At 38.2% G+C, this 19,633-nt stretch overlaps 1 protein-coding gene across 3 annotated transcripts in view; it reads right to left on the reverse strand.

Moving 5' to 3' along the window:
- Positions 1-18,506, reverse strand: part of LOC131159452 (pyridoxal kinase) — a 100,960-nt gene extending 82,454 nt beyond the window's left edge. For all 3 annotated transcript variants that reach the window (XM_058114378.1, XM_058114376.1, XM_058114375.1), the window contains exons 1-5: positions 18,236-18,506; positions 18,046-18,148; positions 12,638-12,731; positions 12,385-12,489; positions 4,374-4,457 (exon numbers count right to left, since the gene is read on the reverse strand). In XM_058114378.1, the coding sequence (XP_057970361.1) occupies positions 4,374-4,457; positions 12,385-12,489; positions 12,638-12,731; positions 18,046-18,148; positions 18,236-18,279 (430 nt within the window). In that variant the 5' untranslated portion in view covers positions 18,280-18,506. The remainder of the gene's footprint in view (positions 1-4,373; positions 4,458-12,384; positions 12,490-12,637; positions 12,732-18,045; positions 18,149-18,235) is intronic.
- Between the last annotated feature and the right edge of the window lie 1,127 nt (positions 18,507-19,633).

Below are 19,633 nucleotides of genomic sequence, written 5' to 3' on the forward strand. Positions count from 1 at the left end.
CCCCCCCCCCTTTTTTTTGTCTCCCATGGGAACTTCACCACATTAAAATCACCACCAATAATCCACCTAGGCGAACAAAAGCCAGAGACAAAATAAAGATCATCCCAAAAAGACCCTTAAGAATCGGTCTAGAAGGACCATACATAGAGGAAACCCACCACTAACCCTTGTCTCTAACTTGTAGGAGGACAATAAGAGAAAAAAGTCTCACTAGATTATCCACTCTTGTGATAGAACAAGTATCCCACAACACAAGGATGCCTCTTGTAGACCACCGAAAGGGTACATAAACCCAATCCTTACTACGTCCTTCCCAAATCCTTCTTACATCCTCCCCATCAACTAAGTCAAGCTTAGTCTCCTGGTTTAACACAATATCAGGAGAATTCTGACCTCCCTAAATAAACTTCTCTTCCTAACATTTCCTAGGCCCCCTAATGTTTCAACCTATAATCCTCATTATCTAACACATTTGCCCCCCTTCCTGGTACCCTTACAGCCCCTATAGTTGATGGAAGAAACCAAATTCTTTAATTTTTTTTACACCTCCTTTTTTCCTTGCTTACAAGTTTTAGGACTCAACCTTAACTTCAATGGGACTCACTAATTTCAAACCTATGTCCTTCAAAAGTTCATTTGGATCTTTATAGTCCCTCTCACTATCCCCTAGACCAAAATCAAAGCACTAGCCCCAGAAAATCCCTCTTTATGGCATAAAGCAGCCAAATGAGAAGAGGATTGAACAAGATCAAGAAGAATAACTTTTCTAGCTTCTGAATAATTCTGATCATCCGAAGGAATTGCTGTCTCTTCATCATTACCCTTCTCAATTGAATAGAAATAATGTCAACCCTATTAGGAATAGGCTCAAGAACAAGGGACAATTACTCCCCTTCAAACAAAGCTATATTTTGGTCTGAGTTGTGCTTAGCAAAATCTTCCAACCCTTGTCCGGTGTCAAAGGACATTAGAGAACTCTCTCATCCTATATGTCGTATTCCATGAAAGGGAATCTCACACAGTAAATATTTCTCTCTCCCTTCCATATAAACAAAGACCTCTTGAAATTTTTGCCTATTTTTCTTCTTCTCCCATATCTAACTCACCTCTAAACTGGTCAACAAGCAAACCGTTGTCAGAATCGCAAAAGCTACTTAGGTCGTCTTCTAAATCTGAGTTTGCCTCATCTTCACTTTTCTTTTTATAACAAAGAAGATTTCATTAAGAGATAAGGAATTTACAAAAGAGAGAATGACATATCTCCCGAGCAAAACTAGGACATTCTAGAAATAAACAAATAAAAACAAACAAAAAGAGAAGAGATCATCGAGTCAATGTGTTCGTCCAATCTCTTTGAAACTCCTGAAAGCTTCCCCCCCCCCCCCCCCCCTTCTGAAAAATCCATAACTAACACACCCCAGTGAGGCCAAGTACTGAATTTTTCCCTAAACCAGCATCCAATTTAAGTTTCTCCCAGAAAATATCTGAGCATTACATTCCATCCATATTCCCCACAAAACAGGAAAAAAACTGCACCTCCAGAAAACTGCACTATCCTTCCTTCTACCAAAGCCTACGAATGAAATGGCTAAAGGTCTTTCACTGAAGATGGACATACTCAGCTCTCCCTCATGCCATAATACGAAAAAGCATACTCACACCCCCTTCCGCTTGCGTCTCTTCAATTTCTGCTGAATACTGGGATGTTCCGAATGGGAAAAATCATCTGTCTGCTGTGTCAAATTAAATTCCTGTTTGTCTTTTCAGTCACTATTTGGGAGTTTAATGACTGAAAACTCTGCATCCCCTTTTAACTTTATCACCCTTCTCCTCCCCTACCCTCAAAATAGGAACATTAATAAATTCAATCATATTTTTCTTGTAGTAAATCCTTCCGGTTAATATTGCTGGATTCATCTTCTCCTGAACTGACTTCCAATAAAGATGCTCCATTCTCTACCACGTTTCTGCCCTCAGTATCTACATTTCCAGAATTTCCAGTTTTCACTTGACTTTGGGTTAGCAAAACTGGTTTCTTGTATTCTGTAGAAGGCCCATCACCCTGTTGATCTGGACTTGGCCTGTTTCCCCCTTTATCTTTTCTGATCCATTTAGTGACTGACCTAGCAGGGCCACTAGGATCAGGCCCAGACCACCCGCACCTGAGCCCAGAATTATAATTAGCAGCTGGTTCAAAAACTGGACTGGCAAGGGAAGTGATAATTTCATTCCTGATATCACAGGATTTAAAATCATGTCTTCCCAATTCTCTCCTCCCCATCGCATACTGACCACCCCTACAAAAATGTGTTTCTCCACTGCCTCGAATCCCAGCTCCGCTTAGTCACCAGCCCTTCCTGGCCTATTAGGCTCAAGGAACCACATTCTGTGCATCTGATAGTGAGATATTCGCCACGCTCAAACGAAAGATTCAGTAGGGCTTCAAACAAGCTTCTCCACCCTTTGCTGTTCTTGCTCTCAGGGACGCACAGGACGTGACGATTTCCTCCTATAAACCCCTTCTCTAAATGAAGGAATCTCCCCTTACCATTGGAATGCAGCTTGGTCAAGACCCAAGCCACTTTGCCTTTGAAATACAGTCCTCATTGATTGAGGCCGTCAACTCCTTGCTTCCCTACGCAGATCACCCCCAAAGACTTAATAATCCAGAGAAATTCTTCTTTCTGAATTTCTCTGTTTAGCAAGATAAAAGAAAACTTTCTCCCAACAAACTCTGAAATCTGGAAAAGCAGTGGCCCTATACGATTTGCACAGAAGACCTTTCATTCCACCTTGACAGAGGAATGTCCTCCCCACACGAACATCTTCCTTAGGTTGCTGCCTCAATCCCCTCCCACTAATTCTAACATATTCTGGAGTCCGAAGGGTGAGTGATGATGATGAAAATACTGGAAAGTGCTTAGAAGGTAGTTGCAGGTGATAAAAAGAATGATCGCTGGTTGCAAAGGAGGACTTGCCAATGGAAGAGGAAGGGGCTGATGCTTGAGTTTTCTGATGGCTGAAGGAAACTTCTGGAAGTAGAAGAGGAATAGGTTTGAAGGCTGAGGTTTTGTTGTTATTAGGATTTGGTTTCTGGACTAGGGTATCGATAAAGGGAGGTTTCATGGAGTAGGATTTAGGAGAAAGGAATGAGAAGGCTCTCACCATGCTTGCAGTCTCACAGGAGTTGAGAGGAGAGCATTGCGAAGTTTTTCCTTCATACCTTCACCCAAGCATGTCTTGAGAATTATGTCCAAATCTATCCTCAAACCCTTCTGTCCATATTGTGCCAAAAGCCTTTTTCAGGGAGCAATGAGATGCTGATGTTCCAAGGAAGATGGGAACCGCCGGAGAGAGAGAACTGGGAGAGAGAAAGCTCAGACAAGTATTTGTCTTCTATAACTTATACATGAAAGGGGCAACCTAGGAAGTGATTTGGTTTATTTTACATTAATGAAATTTGACTGAAAAATATACTTCTAGCAAGTTAGGCACACATGAGTAAGTAACTTTAGATAGAAAAGTAGTTTATTAATAAGTAATTAGGAAAGGATGTTATTATTGTAATGTCACAATCATGCTTTGCATAAACACAACAGTGAGTAAAAGAGATGACCTCTCTCTCTCCCCACCCCATTTTTCATATGTTCATCTTTCTTGCCCCCTCTCTCCCCCAGATTAGCAATAATAATAAAAGAGTTAGTAACACTGTTAAAGGTAAACATGCTTTCAATCTTACCATTATCTGATCCAGTCACAGAATGTTCTTATGTATTTACTAATTAACTGATCTCCATATTTTTCTTTTAAGTGAAAATAATCAGGATTATTTTGATGTGCTAAGATGCTTGTATGTTTATCCATTACCATTGGGTGGGTCAAGGCACACCCCTAGCTAATGTAAGTGTTACAATACCACTTTACCTAAAAGCTTAAGCTGTTAGGTTGTAGGCCAACAAGGTATATCAAGTTTTAACACTCCCCTACATGTGCAGCCCAACAGCACATGGAGAGATAAACATATGATAAATAACACCCATTACAAGGAATACAATAATTTTTAAACACAACACAATAAATGCAGGCAACTAAACTAGAGCCCACGACCTCCTGGTGATCACCTCTAACACCATGTCAGAAACCACTTTACCTAAAAGCTTAACTTGTTAGGTCGTAGGCCAACAATGTATATCAAGCTTTCACAGTAAGAAAAAAAAAAATAGCTAGGTTGTACAAAATCGCCTGCTGGGTAGAAAAAGGAAAGGAAAGGAAAGGAAAGACAATACATATTAAGCAGAGGAAAAAAATAAACAGAGAAAGAAAAGCTGAATTTTAAAGCATGACAAATTCTCAATATTCAATGATTTCCTCACCATATGTAAGTTTGGGATTAATGGAGCGTAGCTTGTTGACTACTTTCAATACAGTTTCCGAGAAAGACACTGAACCAATATAACCTGCCAATAAATCAGTTTGTTTAAGCCACCAGTACGTGAACATGAAGATTTCCAAATAAAGAATTAATGAGAGGGAACTGCATCTAAAATGAAAAATATAGGAAGGCATGCAATAGTATGATGAGAAAATGTCTATTGACATGTTGACAAAGCTTTTCACTTGAGTTGACGGCAAATTTTGCAGTGGGAACAAGCTTCCAAGTGCATGCTAAACTCTTTCACATGGTTGAAGCTAATTCAGTTTAAATGAGATCACAAATAATGAACCTACAATGAATTTACAAAAAATAGTAGGCACATGTAGTTCAAAAGAAAAAGAACGCAGTTCGACATCTTATGAATTGTTTGTGTGAGTACTTAACCAAAAATAAGCAAAATGAAACTCGAGCTTTTTTCCCAAATCCAGCTAAAAACATCAGGTCATTATAAGTGCAAGGTTTTAAATTTCATTTTCGACTAAATTATGAGGCTAAAAAAATAAAGAAATATATTGATGTTTTCTATTTTTTTTAAGAAAAAATGATCGAAATCAATAGTAATGCATGGATTTTTTTATGAAACTTTGGGACGACTAAATAAAGATAATAATGCAAGGTGTAGAACTAAAATATTATATATAACATACATCATTGATAGGTACGTGGTTTATAAGGCACAAATTTGTAACATAATAATTCATATGCATTTAGAATAAATGAAACTAATCATTGAAATATAAGTTATTATGCAAATATAACTAATTTAGACATAAAAAGTTCAAATAAAGTATTGCAACAAATATGCAAGTTCAATTTTGCATAAAAAAAAAAATTCTGTTAGGAAAAAAAGAAAATCATTAAGAAAGAATATTGTAGAAAGAGTGTAAGAAATCGTCACATATAAAAAAAAAAATCAAAAACAGAAGCTTTCTATTATAAAAACAAAAACAAAAATTAACAGAGCCAAACAATCATGCTGAATATCATAAAAAAACCCATACTAAAAAAAACATGGTAGTGAACACTCACTAAGGAAGCCAAAAAAAAACATCATTGTCCCAAATCAGGTCTATAGATGAAGCACAATCATAAAAAAATTCAAGAATTCCCCTCCAACAATATTAACCATATAGCTGCAAAAACTGCATACCACCATAAAACCTTTCACTTTCTTTTGTCTCCCAAAGCCAACAAAAATCAATCAAGAATAAATCGTCAAAGATTGACAAATTTCAACACAGTTTAAAATAAAAAATTAAAAAAAATAATAATAATAACAATAATAAAAATAATAATAAAAAAAAAAAACTCATTTCATAAATACCAAGCCAAAGAAACAAAGAAGTAAATCAGGATATCATCGCTACTAGCATAACACAAAACATACACATCAAGGGAGAGGGCCATGTATGCTCTATGAAATTGCAACAAACTTTTGTTGTTAACTCTATTAAGAATGGGAACCCATAAAAAGGGATTTATCTTTGAAGGAATGCTAGCCCTCCACACTCCATTAGCAAGACAAAAAGAATGGGAAGGTTGGTTTAGAGAATAAAAAATTGACATGAAAAAAAACACGAGAATCATCCAAACACTGAATAATATCTCCAGCACAAGAATACAAAAAAGAATCTAACAAACCTAGGAGAGAGAAGAGCTCATCAGTCCCCCTATCATTAAATTCCTATGAAATTTTCGAATATCCTCGACTTATTTATAAGTTGGATTTCCGGAAAGCTTATGATAGAGTGAATTGGAATTTCCTAGATAAGATTTTGTGGAGAAGGGGTTTAGTGAGACATGGCACTGTTGGATTAGAGGCTGTTTCCATAATGTGAGCTTCTCAGTTTTAGTAAATGGACTCACTAATTCTTGGTTTAAGGCTATGAGAAGGATTAGCAAGGTGACCCTCTTTCCCCATTTTTGTTTGTTTTATTGACTGATATTTTGAGTAGGATGGCGGACAAGGCAGTGGATAGAGGTTTAGCGCAAGGATTGGAAGTGGGGAGAGAGGGGTCAAGGTGCTGCACCTTCAGTTCACCAATGATATTGTCTTCTTTAAGAGGATCATTGACCATATTTTATGAATATTTTGGGCCTCCATGTTTCTAGGCCTTAAGATTAATATGGGAAAGAGCGGTATTGTGGCTATCAATATGCCTATTGAGAGTGTTAGGGAGTTGTCTACAGAGGTGGTTGTAGTGTTTGAATTGGCTGCTATTCTATCTAGGGGTTCCTTTGGGGGACTAACCATAAATCTATCACCTTTTGGGTTCCTATTGTGGAAAGGGTTTCTACGAGACTGGATGGGTGGAAAGGTGCTTTTTTTCTCTCAGTGGTAGAATCACGCTCATCCGGGCTTGTCTTTCTAGTATCCCTTTATACTTTCTTTTAATTTAAAGATTCTAATATGGGTCACAAGCAAGATTGAGAAGATAATGAGGGGCTCTTGTGGTCGGGGTAGGGGGTTGTAGGGATCGTTTGGTAAGTTGGGGAGTTGTGGGTCAGTTTATACAAGAGGTGGTTTGGGTATTGGAAACTTGGTGTCTGAAAACACAACTCTTTTGGCTAAATCGCTTTGGTGGTTCCCGCTAGAGAATTCTTCCCTCCCAACCCCTTTCCACATCCTCATTCCAAGAGTTCCTAACCAAGTTCTAAAAGGAGACATGCTCTAACCACATATTCTTGAACCTAAAAGGGGTGGGACCTCAAGGCACTTTTCGAGATTCCAACAGGACAGGAAAATGATTAAAAGTGGGTCTAGGTAATACTACTTGAGAAAGATTATGAAACTCCTCATCCTAGTCATTGGAAAACAAGAACCTATCGATTCTACTAGCCACCTCCTTGCCCAAAACGAAGATCTCTCAACCCACACTCCCTAATAACCAAATCAAACTTTTGCCTAGAGGCATTAACCCTACCACGCTCCTTTTCTTGAGGAAACCTGATTGTGTCAAAATCACCACCCACAACCCACTTAGGTGAGCATAAACCAAAAACAAAACATAACTCATCCCAAAATTTCCCCACTAAGAGCAGGCCTAGAAGAACGGTACACATAGGAAATCCATCATTGACCCCTATCTCTAATATCAAGCAAAACATAAAATGAGAAAAACCCCACTAAATTGTCCACTCTGGTAATAGAATGAGTGTCCCACAACACTAGAATGTCACCTGCCAAATCCCTCTAACTACCTCCGCGTATATTAACTCAAACTTAGTCTCCTGGATTAGTACAAATCGGGCGAATTCCTTAACAAAACCTCCCTAATCAGACTTCTCTTCCTTACATCTCCTAGACCCCTAACATTCCAACTAATAATCTTCATTATCTAATGCACTTACCCTATTTCCCTGTCCCCATCCCTCCCCTATAATTGAAGGCAGAAATCAATTTTTTTAATTCTTTTTCCACCCATTTTTTTTCCTCTCCTAAGTTTTTGGACTCGGCCCCAATTTAACCTCAATTCCTGTAGGTCTCTATAGTCCCTCTCACTAACCCATCAGCCAACACCAAAGTCACTCCCCCCATTAGTTCCCTCATTGTGGCATAAAGAATCATCAAAAATTGAGGACTTAACAGGAATAGGAAAAATACCTTTTCCAGGTTTTAAAGAATTCATATCGCCCATTGGAACAGTTGTCTCCTTGTCATTTCCCCTCCCAACACTTGAAGGACTACCACTAACATCCACCTTAATAAGAATAAGCTTAGGAGCAAGGGAAATATACCCCTCATCAATCAAAGTTGTACTTTGATCAAACTTGTGCTTAATAGAACTATCTAACCCTTGCCCAATATCCTTGAGAACAATAAAGAACTCTCTACGTGTGCAAGTTGAGGTGTATGTGGTTGCTTCTTACTAAGTAATACCTCGTGCACTCTTTTGTTAAAACCCAAATCTCCAACAAGTTCTTCCCAGTGGTCTACTCCACCCATGTCTAACTCACTTCTCAACTAATAAGCTAGACTCAGAATCACAAAAACTACTTAGATCATCATCTGCATCTAAGCACCTCTCATCCTCACTGAACTTGTCAATTTTGGTAATCTTCATATACAACTGAATGCAGCCCTTTGCTGCAACTTGTGTCAATTTCATAAGAGCTGCCCTCCTTCTGGTATGTTGATTGTTGTACCAGATCCTCTAAACTAGCTTGGTGCCTAGATAAATCATCTGTAATCTATACTTCCCCTTCAGCTAATTCAACCTTCTCCCCCCCCCCCCTCTCCTTTGATTTCATACCCAAGTCTTTGGGAAGCTAAGTTTATCCTTTAAGATGCTCACTAGAATCCTTCACCTCTAGGCAGATTTCTGCATTTTCTTCCACCGTTCTTATCTCAATATTTTCCTTACTGTTTTTTTCCAGTATTCTCTCGAATGTGGATACAAATCTTTGTTTTCTTATCTTCTAAGATAGACCCAACACCCCTTTGGATAAGGCTTGGCCCACTATCCTCTTTCCCTTTAATTACCCATTTAGTGGCTATAAGAGGCCCACTAGTAATAAACCCTAAGTTCCTTCTCCCGCACCCAATATTATATTTGGAAGCATATGTAAAATTTTGTATAGGTAGGAAAGTTAGAAAATATTTCATGAAATCATGAGATACTCCATCATTCCTTCCCAAATCCTTCCTTCCCCTCATCGGCATGTCGCCAATGACTTCTACAAAGGATCGCAACTCCAGCTACCTCGAGCCCCAACTTTGCTCCTTCATTAACCTCTTGTGTCTTATTATGTTCAAGAACCCATCGTCTAAACATCTAAAGACAATCGCCATGTTGTGTTCAATTGAAAACTGCAGTAGAGCTCCGAAGAGATTCCTCCATCCTTCACTGTTCTTACTCTTAGAAACACAAATAATGCTTCAATTTACTCTTGCAATCCCCTTTTTCTACTCGAAGGAATCTCCCTTTATCATTGGATCACAAATTGATCAAGACCCACGATCCTTCACCTTTTAGGCATAAGCCTCATCAAGAAAGCTCGTCAACACCTTGATTTCCTTCGCAAGTCACCCCCAATAACTTAACAATCCAGAAAAATTCCTCTTTGTTTAGTAAAATATGAAAGAATTTTCTCCTTACAAACTCCGAAATTCTGAAGGCTGAAAGCTTGAAACAATTAGCACAAATTGGCCCAACGTGAGGAATGTCCTCCCCACTCAAACAGTTTTTTCTAAGCAATGGGTCTCCCCCATTCTACAATACAATCTCCGAAGAACCAGAGTTGTGAAGCCAAAAACCATGCTCACCAAACGCTCCGAAGACTCAAACTTGCGAACAATGGATCTCCGACAGCCAAAAAATGATAATTCAATTGCTCTCTAAAGGCCAAGGATGATTTGCTGGAAGGGAATTCGAAGAACTGCTAGGATGTTCTATTGGGAGTCATAAGGGTTTTCTAGTAAATGAAAGGAAAAAAAGCTCGATTGATGTTGGTTTAACAGTGCTAGGTTTCTCTTTCTTGATTATTGTATCAATGGGGAATGAGAAAAAATAGGGTTCAAGAGGAGAGACGTCAGACCAACCATGCTCGCAGAATCAAATGAAGACGTTGAGTGAGCCTTCATACTAAGAGAACATCGCGTTCAGTCTACCTACAATCTTACCTCCCTTGTTCCCCTCTTCTATGCTTTTACAATTTGTACAATATGTATTTTTTAAGAGTTATACATTAACAAGATGAATTGTACAAAATGAACTAAATTTACTTTAGTTCTCATAAAGAATTGTTTTGTTATGGTCAATGATTTCAACCTATTAACTTGACCACGAGTGTATAAGATTATTGCTAAGGTCCTTAAAAACAAACATAGGGAGGTGAAACCATGATAGGAGGTACTATTTCTAGATCTCAATCAGGCGTTGTTCGCATGACATTTATTTTGGATGTTCCTATGAGGTTGTGGAGGAAGTTGGGAGTAAGAAGAAAGGCATAGGTTTGAAGCTTGACTTTGAGAAGGCTTATGATATGGTGAGTTGGAATTTTTCAGATAGAGTCTTTGACGAGAAGGGATCTAGCTCTCAAAGGAGAGGTTCGATTCGCGGTTGTTTTTCTTATGGATTTTTTTTGTTGTTATTATTTGATTACCTAATACTTTGTTTTCAACTCCTAGGGGTGTGAGAAAATTTGATTCACCATCTCTTTTTCTGTTCATTTTGTTCATGGACGTATCAAGTTGGGTGATTGAGAGATTTGTGAAGAGGGTTTTGTATTACGAAGAGATTCCATGGTTGTATCACATATCCATTTGCAATTTGTTGATGACGATATTTCGTTTCTATTATATGATAGGACTTCTGTGGTAATATTTTACTATTTCATAGTACTTTTGAGTTTGTTTTGGGGTTTAAGATCAATTTGTTTATGATTTAGTTGCTATATCTCAAGTCCAAAGGTGATTACTAGGTGTGCTCTTATGGTTCGCAGGATTTTGCAATGGCCTTTAACTTATCTAGGAGTTTCATTAGCCACAAGCAGTGTCTAAAATGTGTCTCAAATAAATCCCAACTATTCCTTTGCTAGACCTTCATGTAACCATTACCCTATGCTCCTAGAATCCAACCCCATGCAAAAGGGTCCCACCCCTTTCCATTTTGAGAACATGTGGTTGATGGGCCCCTCCTTTCAGGAGTGTGTGAAAGATTGGTGGTGTGTTCGAGAGTGGGAAGGATTTAAATTGATGAAAAAATTAAAATATGTCAAGATGAAGTTGAAACATTAGGATACAGAGATCCTTAGGAATATTAAAAACGAACACGATTTTTTTCTAAAATAGGGTAAGATATGCTGAAGTCGGTATGTTAGATAAGGGGGAAAGGGCAAGGAGGTCTACTCTTTGCAATGAGTTAGAGGTGCTCTAATTGAGAGAGGACATGAATTGGTGCCAAAAAGCGAGAGTGAAGTGGGTAAAGGAGGGGAACTGCAATTCCAAGGCATGTCATACGATGGCCTTTGGGAGGAGGAAGGTTTTATCAAGGAGTTGGAGTAGATATATGAAATGTGGTGGGGGACACTCTCATGTTAGGACTGATATTATTAATTTACAAACAACAGTTACAAAAGAAGTTCCCAAACACATTGATGGTGGAGGGCCTCTAGAGCTACATGGAGGTGAGTTCATCTTAGTGGCTTGAGAAACCTTTCGAGGCTGAAGAAATTAAAGAAACAGTGTTTTGAGTTTAGCGAGGCTAAGGAGAAAGAACCTGGTCCTGATGGTTTCATGATGGTCATTTTTCAGGAGAATTGGGAGGTCTTGCAAGAAGACATCTTGATATTTTTTGGGGAGTTTCATGGTAATGGGTTGGTGGGTACTAGTGTGATCTCTATCTCAAATTGACAATAAAATTGTTTCATATACAGCCGAGGAAAAAAAAGAAAAGATGAAAAGACGACAAAACTGGAAAAAGAAAAGAATGGAGAATACATCCTAGCACTTGTTCAGGTGAGGATTTGCCAAAGCTACCCAATTGCCCACACTAACCCCACGATTAGACATCCTCAGCACTCCTTCAGGTAAGAATTTACCAAGACTAACATAAAGTTGTTCAATGTCTAAAAAAAGATGGGAAAATAAACAGCAATGTGTTCCAAATATATATGTCAAACATAGCTCCCTCAACATCAAATTTTCTATGCTTTGTTCCTTCAGTGATTTATAGAAAAGTTACTTCCATGCAAAGCACAACTCAGGCACATAACATAGAGCTCTCTGGAGCTCTCTGGAACTTCACTTTTCAAAGCTTGCATGGCACATGACACAATTTATTTTAAAAGATAAAGAGAAAAAACATCAAGTATATTATCTGTCAGTAGATGATTGTACGTTGAATGTTCAATTGTGCATGATAACCATCAAGAGAGACAGCTACCAAGGCCAAATTATTTTAAAGATAAAAGAACAAAAAAGTTTAAAATGTATATATAAAACACACCTGTCAATAAATGAGTGTAATATAATAAGTCATTTGCTTCAAGGCCTTCTATTAAGTCCCATAGTTGCTGTCCATTCAAAACTTGCCCTTTAAAACTTGGGTAACCTGCACATTTTTTAGGTTTGATTAAAACACGATTTATACTACATATTGCACTATGGTTTCATGCCCAAAAACATACAGGTTGACAAATGACCTTGCTCCATATATCAGGCATCAGACAGACTGTATGAGAGAAGTGATATAAGCTTGCCTGTGTGGTTTGAGAACTGCACTGAATTGATTGGATCCACATCATAGCCCAATAATTGAAGAGGAAAGACAGCTGATTTATTTCCGACATATCCCTAAGAGAAAGTAGAAGAAAACAATGACATTAAGCAAAAATATAACATATCACAAACAGCTTATACCTAAAACTACATTAACAGTAAAGGAGGTGGATAAATGCTCGATGCCCTCTTTTAAGGCACACTTCAATCTTTTGAATCATGAATTTTACAAAGAGGCCATGCAAAGAAAAATAAAAATAAATAAATGGAGCTCTCGTAAAAATAATGCTAGCATATGAAAACAATTTTGCTTTTTAGCACTTGACACCTAAATCAATTCAATGACCTTACATTATTTCACTTTCTTAACACACCCCCTCAAGCTAGAGAATAGATATCATATGCCCCTAGCTTGTTACAAATGAATTGAACCCAAGCACCCCCCCCCCCCCCCAAAGGTTTAGCAAACAAATCAGCAACTGGTATTCAGATGTCAAGAGCAGTTGCAATCAACTTCTGCACAAGTTTCTCCTAAACAAAATGACAATCAACTTCAAATGATCTAGCAAACAAAATGACAGCTTCCAATGGTACCAGACACTTATTAACGGAGTACACCAACTTGACCATTAGTGAACAACTAAAAAGGATGGCACTTTGGGCTAAAGACAATGGCCACCAACTTGATATCATGGTCCACATGAGGATTCAAAAGCATGACAAGTCAACTTGGAGCAAAAATAGGCTTTTATGAAGCCCCACAAGCCACTGCATGGCCATGGAGCCACCAGCCTTTGACCATCGGCTTTGTCGATGGGCAATTATGGTCTTGGTTTTCCAAAAACACAAGGGATTTTATGGTTCTGATCCAGCAGCTTCGTCCAAGGATTTTCTGGCTACTGCTGAATTGGTCTGGCAGTGATGGCAGCTCTCTAGGATTTTAGGTCTCAGGACCACATGTTAACACAGTTCAGTAAAATTGGAAAACCGAGCACAGGTCTCCCTTACTATTTACAATATCATAATGACCATTGTACCCTCACTAGCTCATGCTCACTAATATACAGTAATATCACTAAATAACCAGGAAGAGAGGAGTTGCAGAGGCACATTCCAATTTCTATTTAAGTCACTTGCACATTCCTTGTGTCTCAACCCAAGAGAGGAGTTGGAAATATCTTCTAGTGATTGAGCAAGTTCATGCACACTAACACATGAGAATAAATTATACAAGCATGGAACGATTAATTATCCGCATAATCTGCATAGTTTAAGAGATAACTATGACAAATTGCGTAACAGTTCATACAATGATTTTAGCAAGATACAAAGATAACAACAAATATAAATCTGCTTAGCAACAAACACATTAGATTCCTCTTACACAGTTAATCTCAACATTTGAATTTTGAACGGCACTTCAGGACATTTATTAGTCACTTCCATAAAGTAAGGGAGCTAGTTTTACATTTCTCATCTATTTTCTTCACCTTTTCTTCATTTTCATTAGTTTTTTTTTCATAGCAAAAGAAATTTTCATTAATAGGAAGAAAATTTACATGAGGAAGAATGAGACATCTCCTGTAAAAGGCCTAGAACTATACAGAAAAAAACAACTAAAAAATAACAAAAAAGAGAAGATCAACAAGCTAATAGGTTCCTCAATCTCTTTGTGATTCCTGGGACCTAGTTCCTCTGAAAAATCCAATTCAACGCACCACAGTGAGACCAAATAATGAATTTTATCCCAAACCATCGTGCAATTTAATTTATTCCCAGTGAATATTCATGCATTATGCTCCAACCATAACCCTCATAAAACTGCAAGCATTCCACACTTCCATAGAACTGCTCTTTCCTTCTTTCTTCCAAAGCCTGCAAAAGAAATAGCTAACAATTCTCCCACCAAAGAACAGCATACCCAGCTCTCTCCTGAATGCCAAAAAGCAGATTCCAAATCATCCAAGAAAGCTCACAGTGCAAAGAAGATAAGAATCTGTCTCGGAATTTTTTTAACAGCACACAAACACACCGGGAGAGAGAGCCTCCAGTCTCCTGATTTGCAGCAAGTTATTAGCACTAATTTTATTAAGCACAACAAACCAAGTGAAAGCCTTAATTTTTGGGAGAGCCATGGCCTTTCAGATGATATGATAGAGTGGGAAAGACGAATTGGATTGAACCAAGAACTTAAAAAAAATTAGAAAGAATAGACTCCTGACTGATCCAAAGACCAAGAACAAACATCCCTCCCCAAAGAAAGATTACTCCCATTAAATGGAGAAAACAAAGAAGACAACTCCAGAAACTCCCTATTGGTAAGAGGTATCCTAAAATGGAGACTACACGAAACCAATGGTCTACTCAAATCCCCAACAAAGAATGATGACTCTATTTTGCTCGAAACTCAGTTGAAAGAGACGATGGAAAGAGGTGGATAAGGAGGCATTGCCCAGCCAAGGGTCTTTCCAAAAACAGATGTGAGGGACGAAAGAAAGATAAATCTAAGATATTGTGCTCCACGGACGCTCCAGAGAACATCTTAAATTAACATTGGTATCCTATCCATTGTCATACCAACACACATTTGCTTCTTATTACTATATGCCAAAGAGACGATTGTTCTAGAAAGAAGCATCATAGCTATTTAGCTAAAAGGGCCGTGGTTTTAGGCACCAACATCTCTAGACCTAGACCTCCCTCCTCTTCAACCTACAAACCTCACCCCAGCTAATTAAGTGGTCCCAGCAATACCCACACCAGTCTCATAATTCTCTCAAGCCTGCTATCAATCCCTATGGGAATCTTAAGAACAGACAGGAAATATAATGGAATGCTAGAAAGTAGAAAGACAAGCCTGAATAGGGTTATTCCTCCCCCTAGAGAGAAAGGAGCCCGCCTTCCAACTGTCTAGTCTTTTCATCACCCTTTCCACTACTGGATTCCAAACATTCGTAGCTCTAGGATTTCCCCCCAAAGGAACCCCTAAGTCATTGGCTAATCCAGAATGCCACAGCCCACTTCAGTAGCCCATTCCTCGACACATTCCACAAGCACATTCAAAGCTGCTAAACCACTCTTCCCCATATTTATTTTAAGGTCAAACACCCTCTCAAAAATTTGAAGAATACCCAAAATTCTCCTCAAGAAGGGCTATTGTCATCAGGGGAAAAAATGGTATCATCAGCAAGCTAAATAGGGGAAACTACCACTCCCTCTCTCCCTACTTCTAGACCTTTAACCAACCCCCTCTCCAAAGCTCTTTCCACCATCCTACTCAACACATCAGCCTGCAAGGATGAATAAAAAGGGGGATGCCGATGCCAGCAGCCATCAATGCTGACACCAGTTGCTGAATTCTCCTCAGTTGCCATAATCATCAGCAGATTGCTGGAAAAGGTTTTCTAAACTCTCCTCAGTTGCTGATGACAGCAGCCATCAATGCTGATGTCAGCACAGTAGTCTGAAGAGTATGGTTTCTCCACTGGTTTGGGTTGCCTCCTGTCACAGAGTGGTGGTGCTGCTGTTTCTATGGTTTGAAGACCAAAGCTAGGCCATAAACCCTGTTTCCAGCAGTATATTTTAAGGTGCCTCTATTGTAACTTGCTGTGTTTTTTCTGCTGCTGTTGGTTGCTTTTTGGTTTATTGGCTGCCAATCTGGATTAGTTTGGAGTTCTGAAGCTCTCTGTACTGTTATACCTAAGGTTAGTTGTTGTCAGCAATGTTCATGCTGCTTCATGGTGAAGACTGCCCTGTTTTGCAGTGTACAGCACATTGTTTGCTATTTCAAGTTAATTTGTGAAGTGTTCTGCTATCTCATGGCTTATTTTTGATATATTAATAAACTGTTCTGCCATCTCATAGCCTGTTTTTGATATATTCACAGAGGCTATCTGCTGCCTTGACTTGTTTTAATGTTCATTGGTCTGTGTAGTTTGCTGTTTTCTGCAGTATCAACAAAGTTCAGTTGTGTTTCATATAAAGTACACTAGAGTCATGGTCCTCAACAAATTACTAACGCAAATTAAGTTGTAGTAATTATTTACAACGGACTGCTGTAGGGGTATTCTTAACTGGTCAAGGTAAGCAGTGGTATTTGAGCAATCTTCCCCACAAAGAGGATGAAGCAAAAAAGTATAAGGGGGAACAAGATGCTCAAATTTTTATTTTGTTGTGGAATTCAATGAAGCCCAAATTGCTGAGATGTGCATTCACCTTGATACCTCTAAAGAGGTTTGAGAGCATATAATATTTTAAATAGTGGCAGCAACAGTAAACATTTTCTGGGGTCCCAAAGACTGCAACCATGCTAGCACTATTATAGCACTGGGAAAATAAAAATCACAATCATAGCAGCGCCACCATAGGGCCACTATGGCCGCTACAGGATTGTTGCAGCACTAAAACTACTTTTCTTTTTATTTTTCTCTACTTTTTCTTATTTTCTTTCATTTTTCCTTTTGTATATCAATTTCAATCTTCTGTTCTTTTCTGGTTTTTATCTTGTTCAAGTTGTTAGTAATTTATTTTTTCAATGATAATTTTTATAATCATACTATTGTAATTTATGTCTAATAGCAAAGAAATCTGTTATGAGGTACCTTGTTTAGTTTGTGTTTCTGAACTTATTCAAGCTCATCTATTTGCCTCTCCAGATGCGAAGGTGGGCTCACACATGAGGAGTATTCTTCAATAGCAAGATATACATAGTTGGCAGGCAATCTAACAACTTTCAACTTTTAGGTGAAGTGGTAATCTAACACATTCTGTTTCGTGTTATTTCATTTCCATAGAATCGTTAAAAATGGCCCATCATGCTCCGCATTGCATGTACTATAAAGAATAGAATAGTAACAACCACAGAACTCCAGCTATCGTGCACACCCTGCCATAAAAAATGCTGCTTTCTCAAACGTGCACAACCCTTACCCCAATCATTTAACTTCAGCCCCCAACCATTCACCAAGACAAATCACCCAAAGCCCAAAGGCAAAAGCACCTTAAATCAGCATTGCCTTGGAAGTGAGGTTCCGCAGTGCAGCAAAAGAAATTAAGACTCACCCCTTATGTTTCATAATAATTTTCTAAATCACATCCATGAAAAAACAATAAAAGCAAGCATATCCTGCCAGTTACATGCAAATACCAACAATTAAGCAAAATACTTAATTAGATCAGCAAAAAAATAAAGACAAGTAACACGATTTAATCAACTCAATAACGACCTTGACTCTTTATTCGGCCAACACAAATAAGACATTTTTCATTTACCTGAAAACCCAAAGAAAAAATGTTAAGACTTAGAAATTCATTTCTTTTCTTTTCTTTTCTTTTTCCGTTTTTTCCTTTTCCATTGACAACCGAAAAATAAATGAAAATAGTCCATTACCTGAACTGTGTGAGATTGGATGCTGAGAACCCGACCAGTTTCGGACGGCAAAGTCAACGAGAGAATCGGAGGCGGCATCACTGATGCAATCGAGCTCCAACAACTGCAAATTCCTCACAAAAGGCACAAAATTACGCAGTAAACCAATACAGAATTTCAACCAATTCCCGAATTCCGAAAGAAAAATCACCGGAAAATGCTAAGTGTTCGGAGTGTGAGAAGAGAGTGTGACATGGACGGGAAGAGCTGGGACTGTGCAGCTCGTGCGTTAAATAGATAAAGGGCAACAAAGTTTCGGCCTTTCGGGGATTTGTTGGTTAAATTGCAGAATTGCCACTGGCGGCGGCGGCGTGCTGCTTGGCGGGCGCCGCAGGGCTACGTTAGGTAGGGGATGCGGGGTGGTTCCGTACTTTCACGTTTTTCTTCTTTCTTTCGAACTCCCAAGTCCCAACTGAGAATTATTATTAATAAATTCATAGGGTTTAGGCGCTTGTAGTGTGGGGCTGCACGTATGGGCTGGCGGAAACAGCAATGACAGTTCGCCAGCTCACCGCCTCGTCATCGGCAGTTTTGTCATTTCGAAGCTCCAGCTGTTCTGCTACCCTCGTCACGTGGAACAAGAGCTGACGTGGCATGGGTCAGTGGTTCCCACCTGACTTGTCATCAATTGTCAAACAAGTTGCTTTCATTTTTCAATAGGTTAAGCGCTTGAATGTTTTGTGGGCAACCTTCAAACTCTAATGATTTGTTTTTCTTGTTAGACTAGAATTGAATTGATTATAATTTTATATATTTATCAGATACTTTTTATATTATTTTATTTTTATTTTATTCGATTTCAATATACTAAATATTGGGTAAGGTTATTTTTAATTAATTAAATTTATGTTCTTTTAAAAGTAAAATAGTTATAATATAACATTTTGATAATTTTTTTTAAAAAAAATGTGTTTTTACAATAAATCAAATAGCAATATGAAAATTTTTTTATTCACAACCAAAAATAAATGAAGAATAACTATTTCCAAATTTCACTATGATCAAAATTGTTGGATTTTTGTCCCACATTGGTGGGAAATGTTTATTGAACTTTAGGTTGAAGTTATATAAAGAGTTTCTCTCACCATTTGTAATCACACCTCAAATTTGTAGAGTTACAAATAGTATTTGTACTCTAAGGTAATTCTAATTACTATTAGTAATTTGAAATTTGTCCAAGTTGTAATTTTTCTAGAAATAGTGGATTGATCACCGGCGCCCGAGAACGTAGGTAATTATGTACCGAACCTCGTAAATTCTTGTAATGTTCTTTATTACTGTCTTTCATTATTAGTTTCTGTAATGCTTTAGTTTAGATTATATGTTCAATAGCAATAGTTGTAGTACTGGTATTTGGCACAAATGGGGTGTCCAGCACAACAATTGGTATCAGAGCTAAGTTGAATAGTGTCGATAGGAGGTGTTTCTCTATTAGGATCCTTGATTCCATTTTTTATGTCTAAGAAAGACATTGTCTAAATAAGTGCTCAAAGACCATTGCAGATCAGTTGCTCCCTGGAGGTCGGCCTGATCAAAGTAGGAGTTCATA

The sequence above is a fragment of the Malania oleifera genome, chromosome 7 (genome assembly GCF_029873635.1).
Source record: "Malania oleifera isolate guangnan ecotype guangnan chromosome 7, ASM2987363v1, whole genome shotgun sequence".
NCBI classification, from domain to species: Eukaryota; Viridiplantae; Streptophyta; class Magnoliopsida; order Santalales; family Ximeniaceae; genus Malania; species Malania oleifera.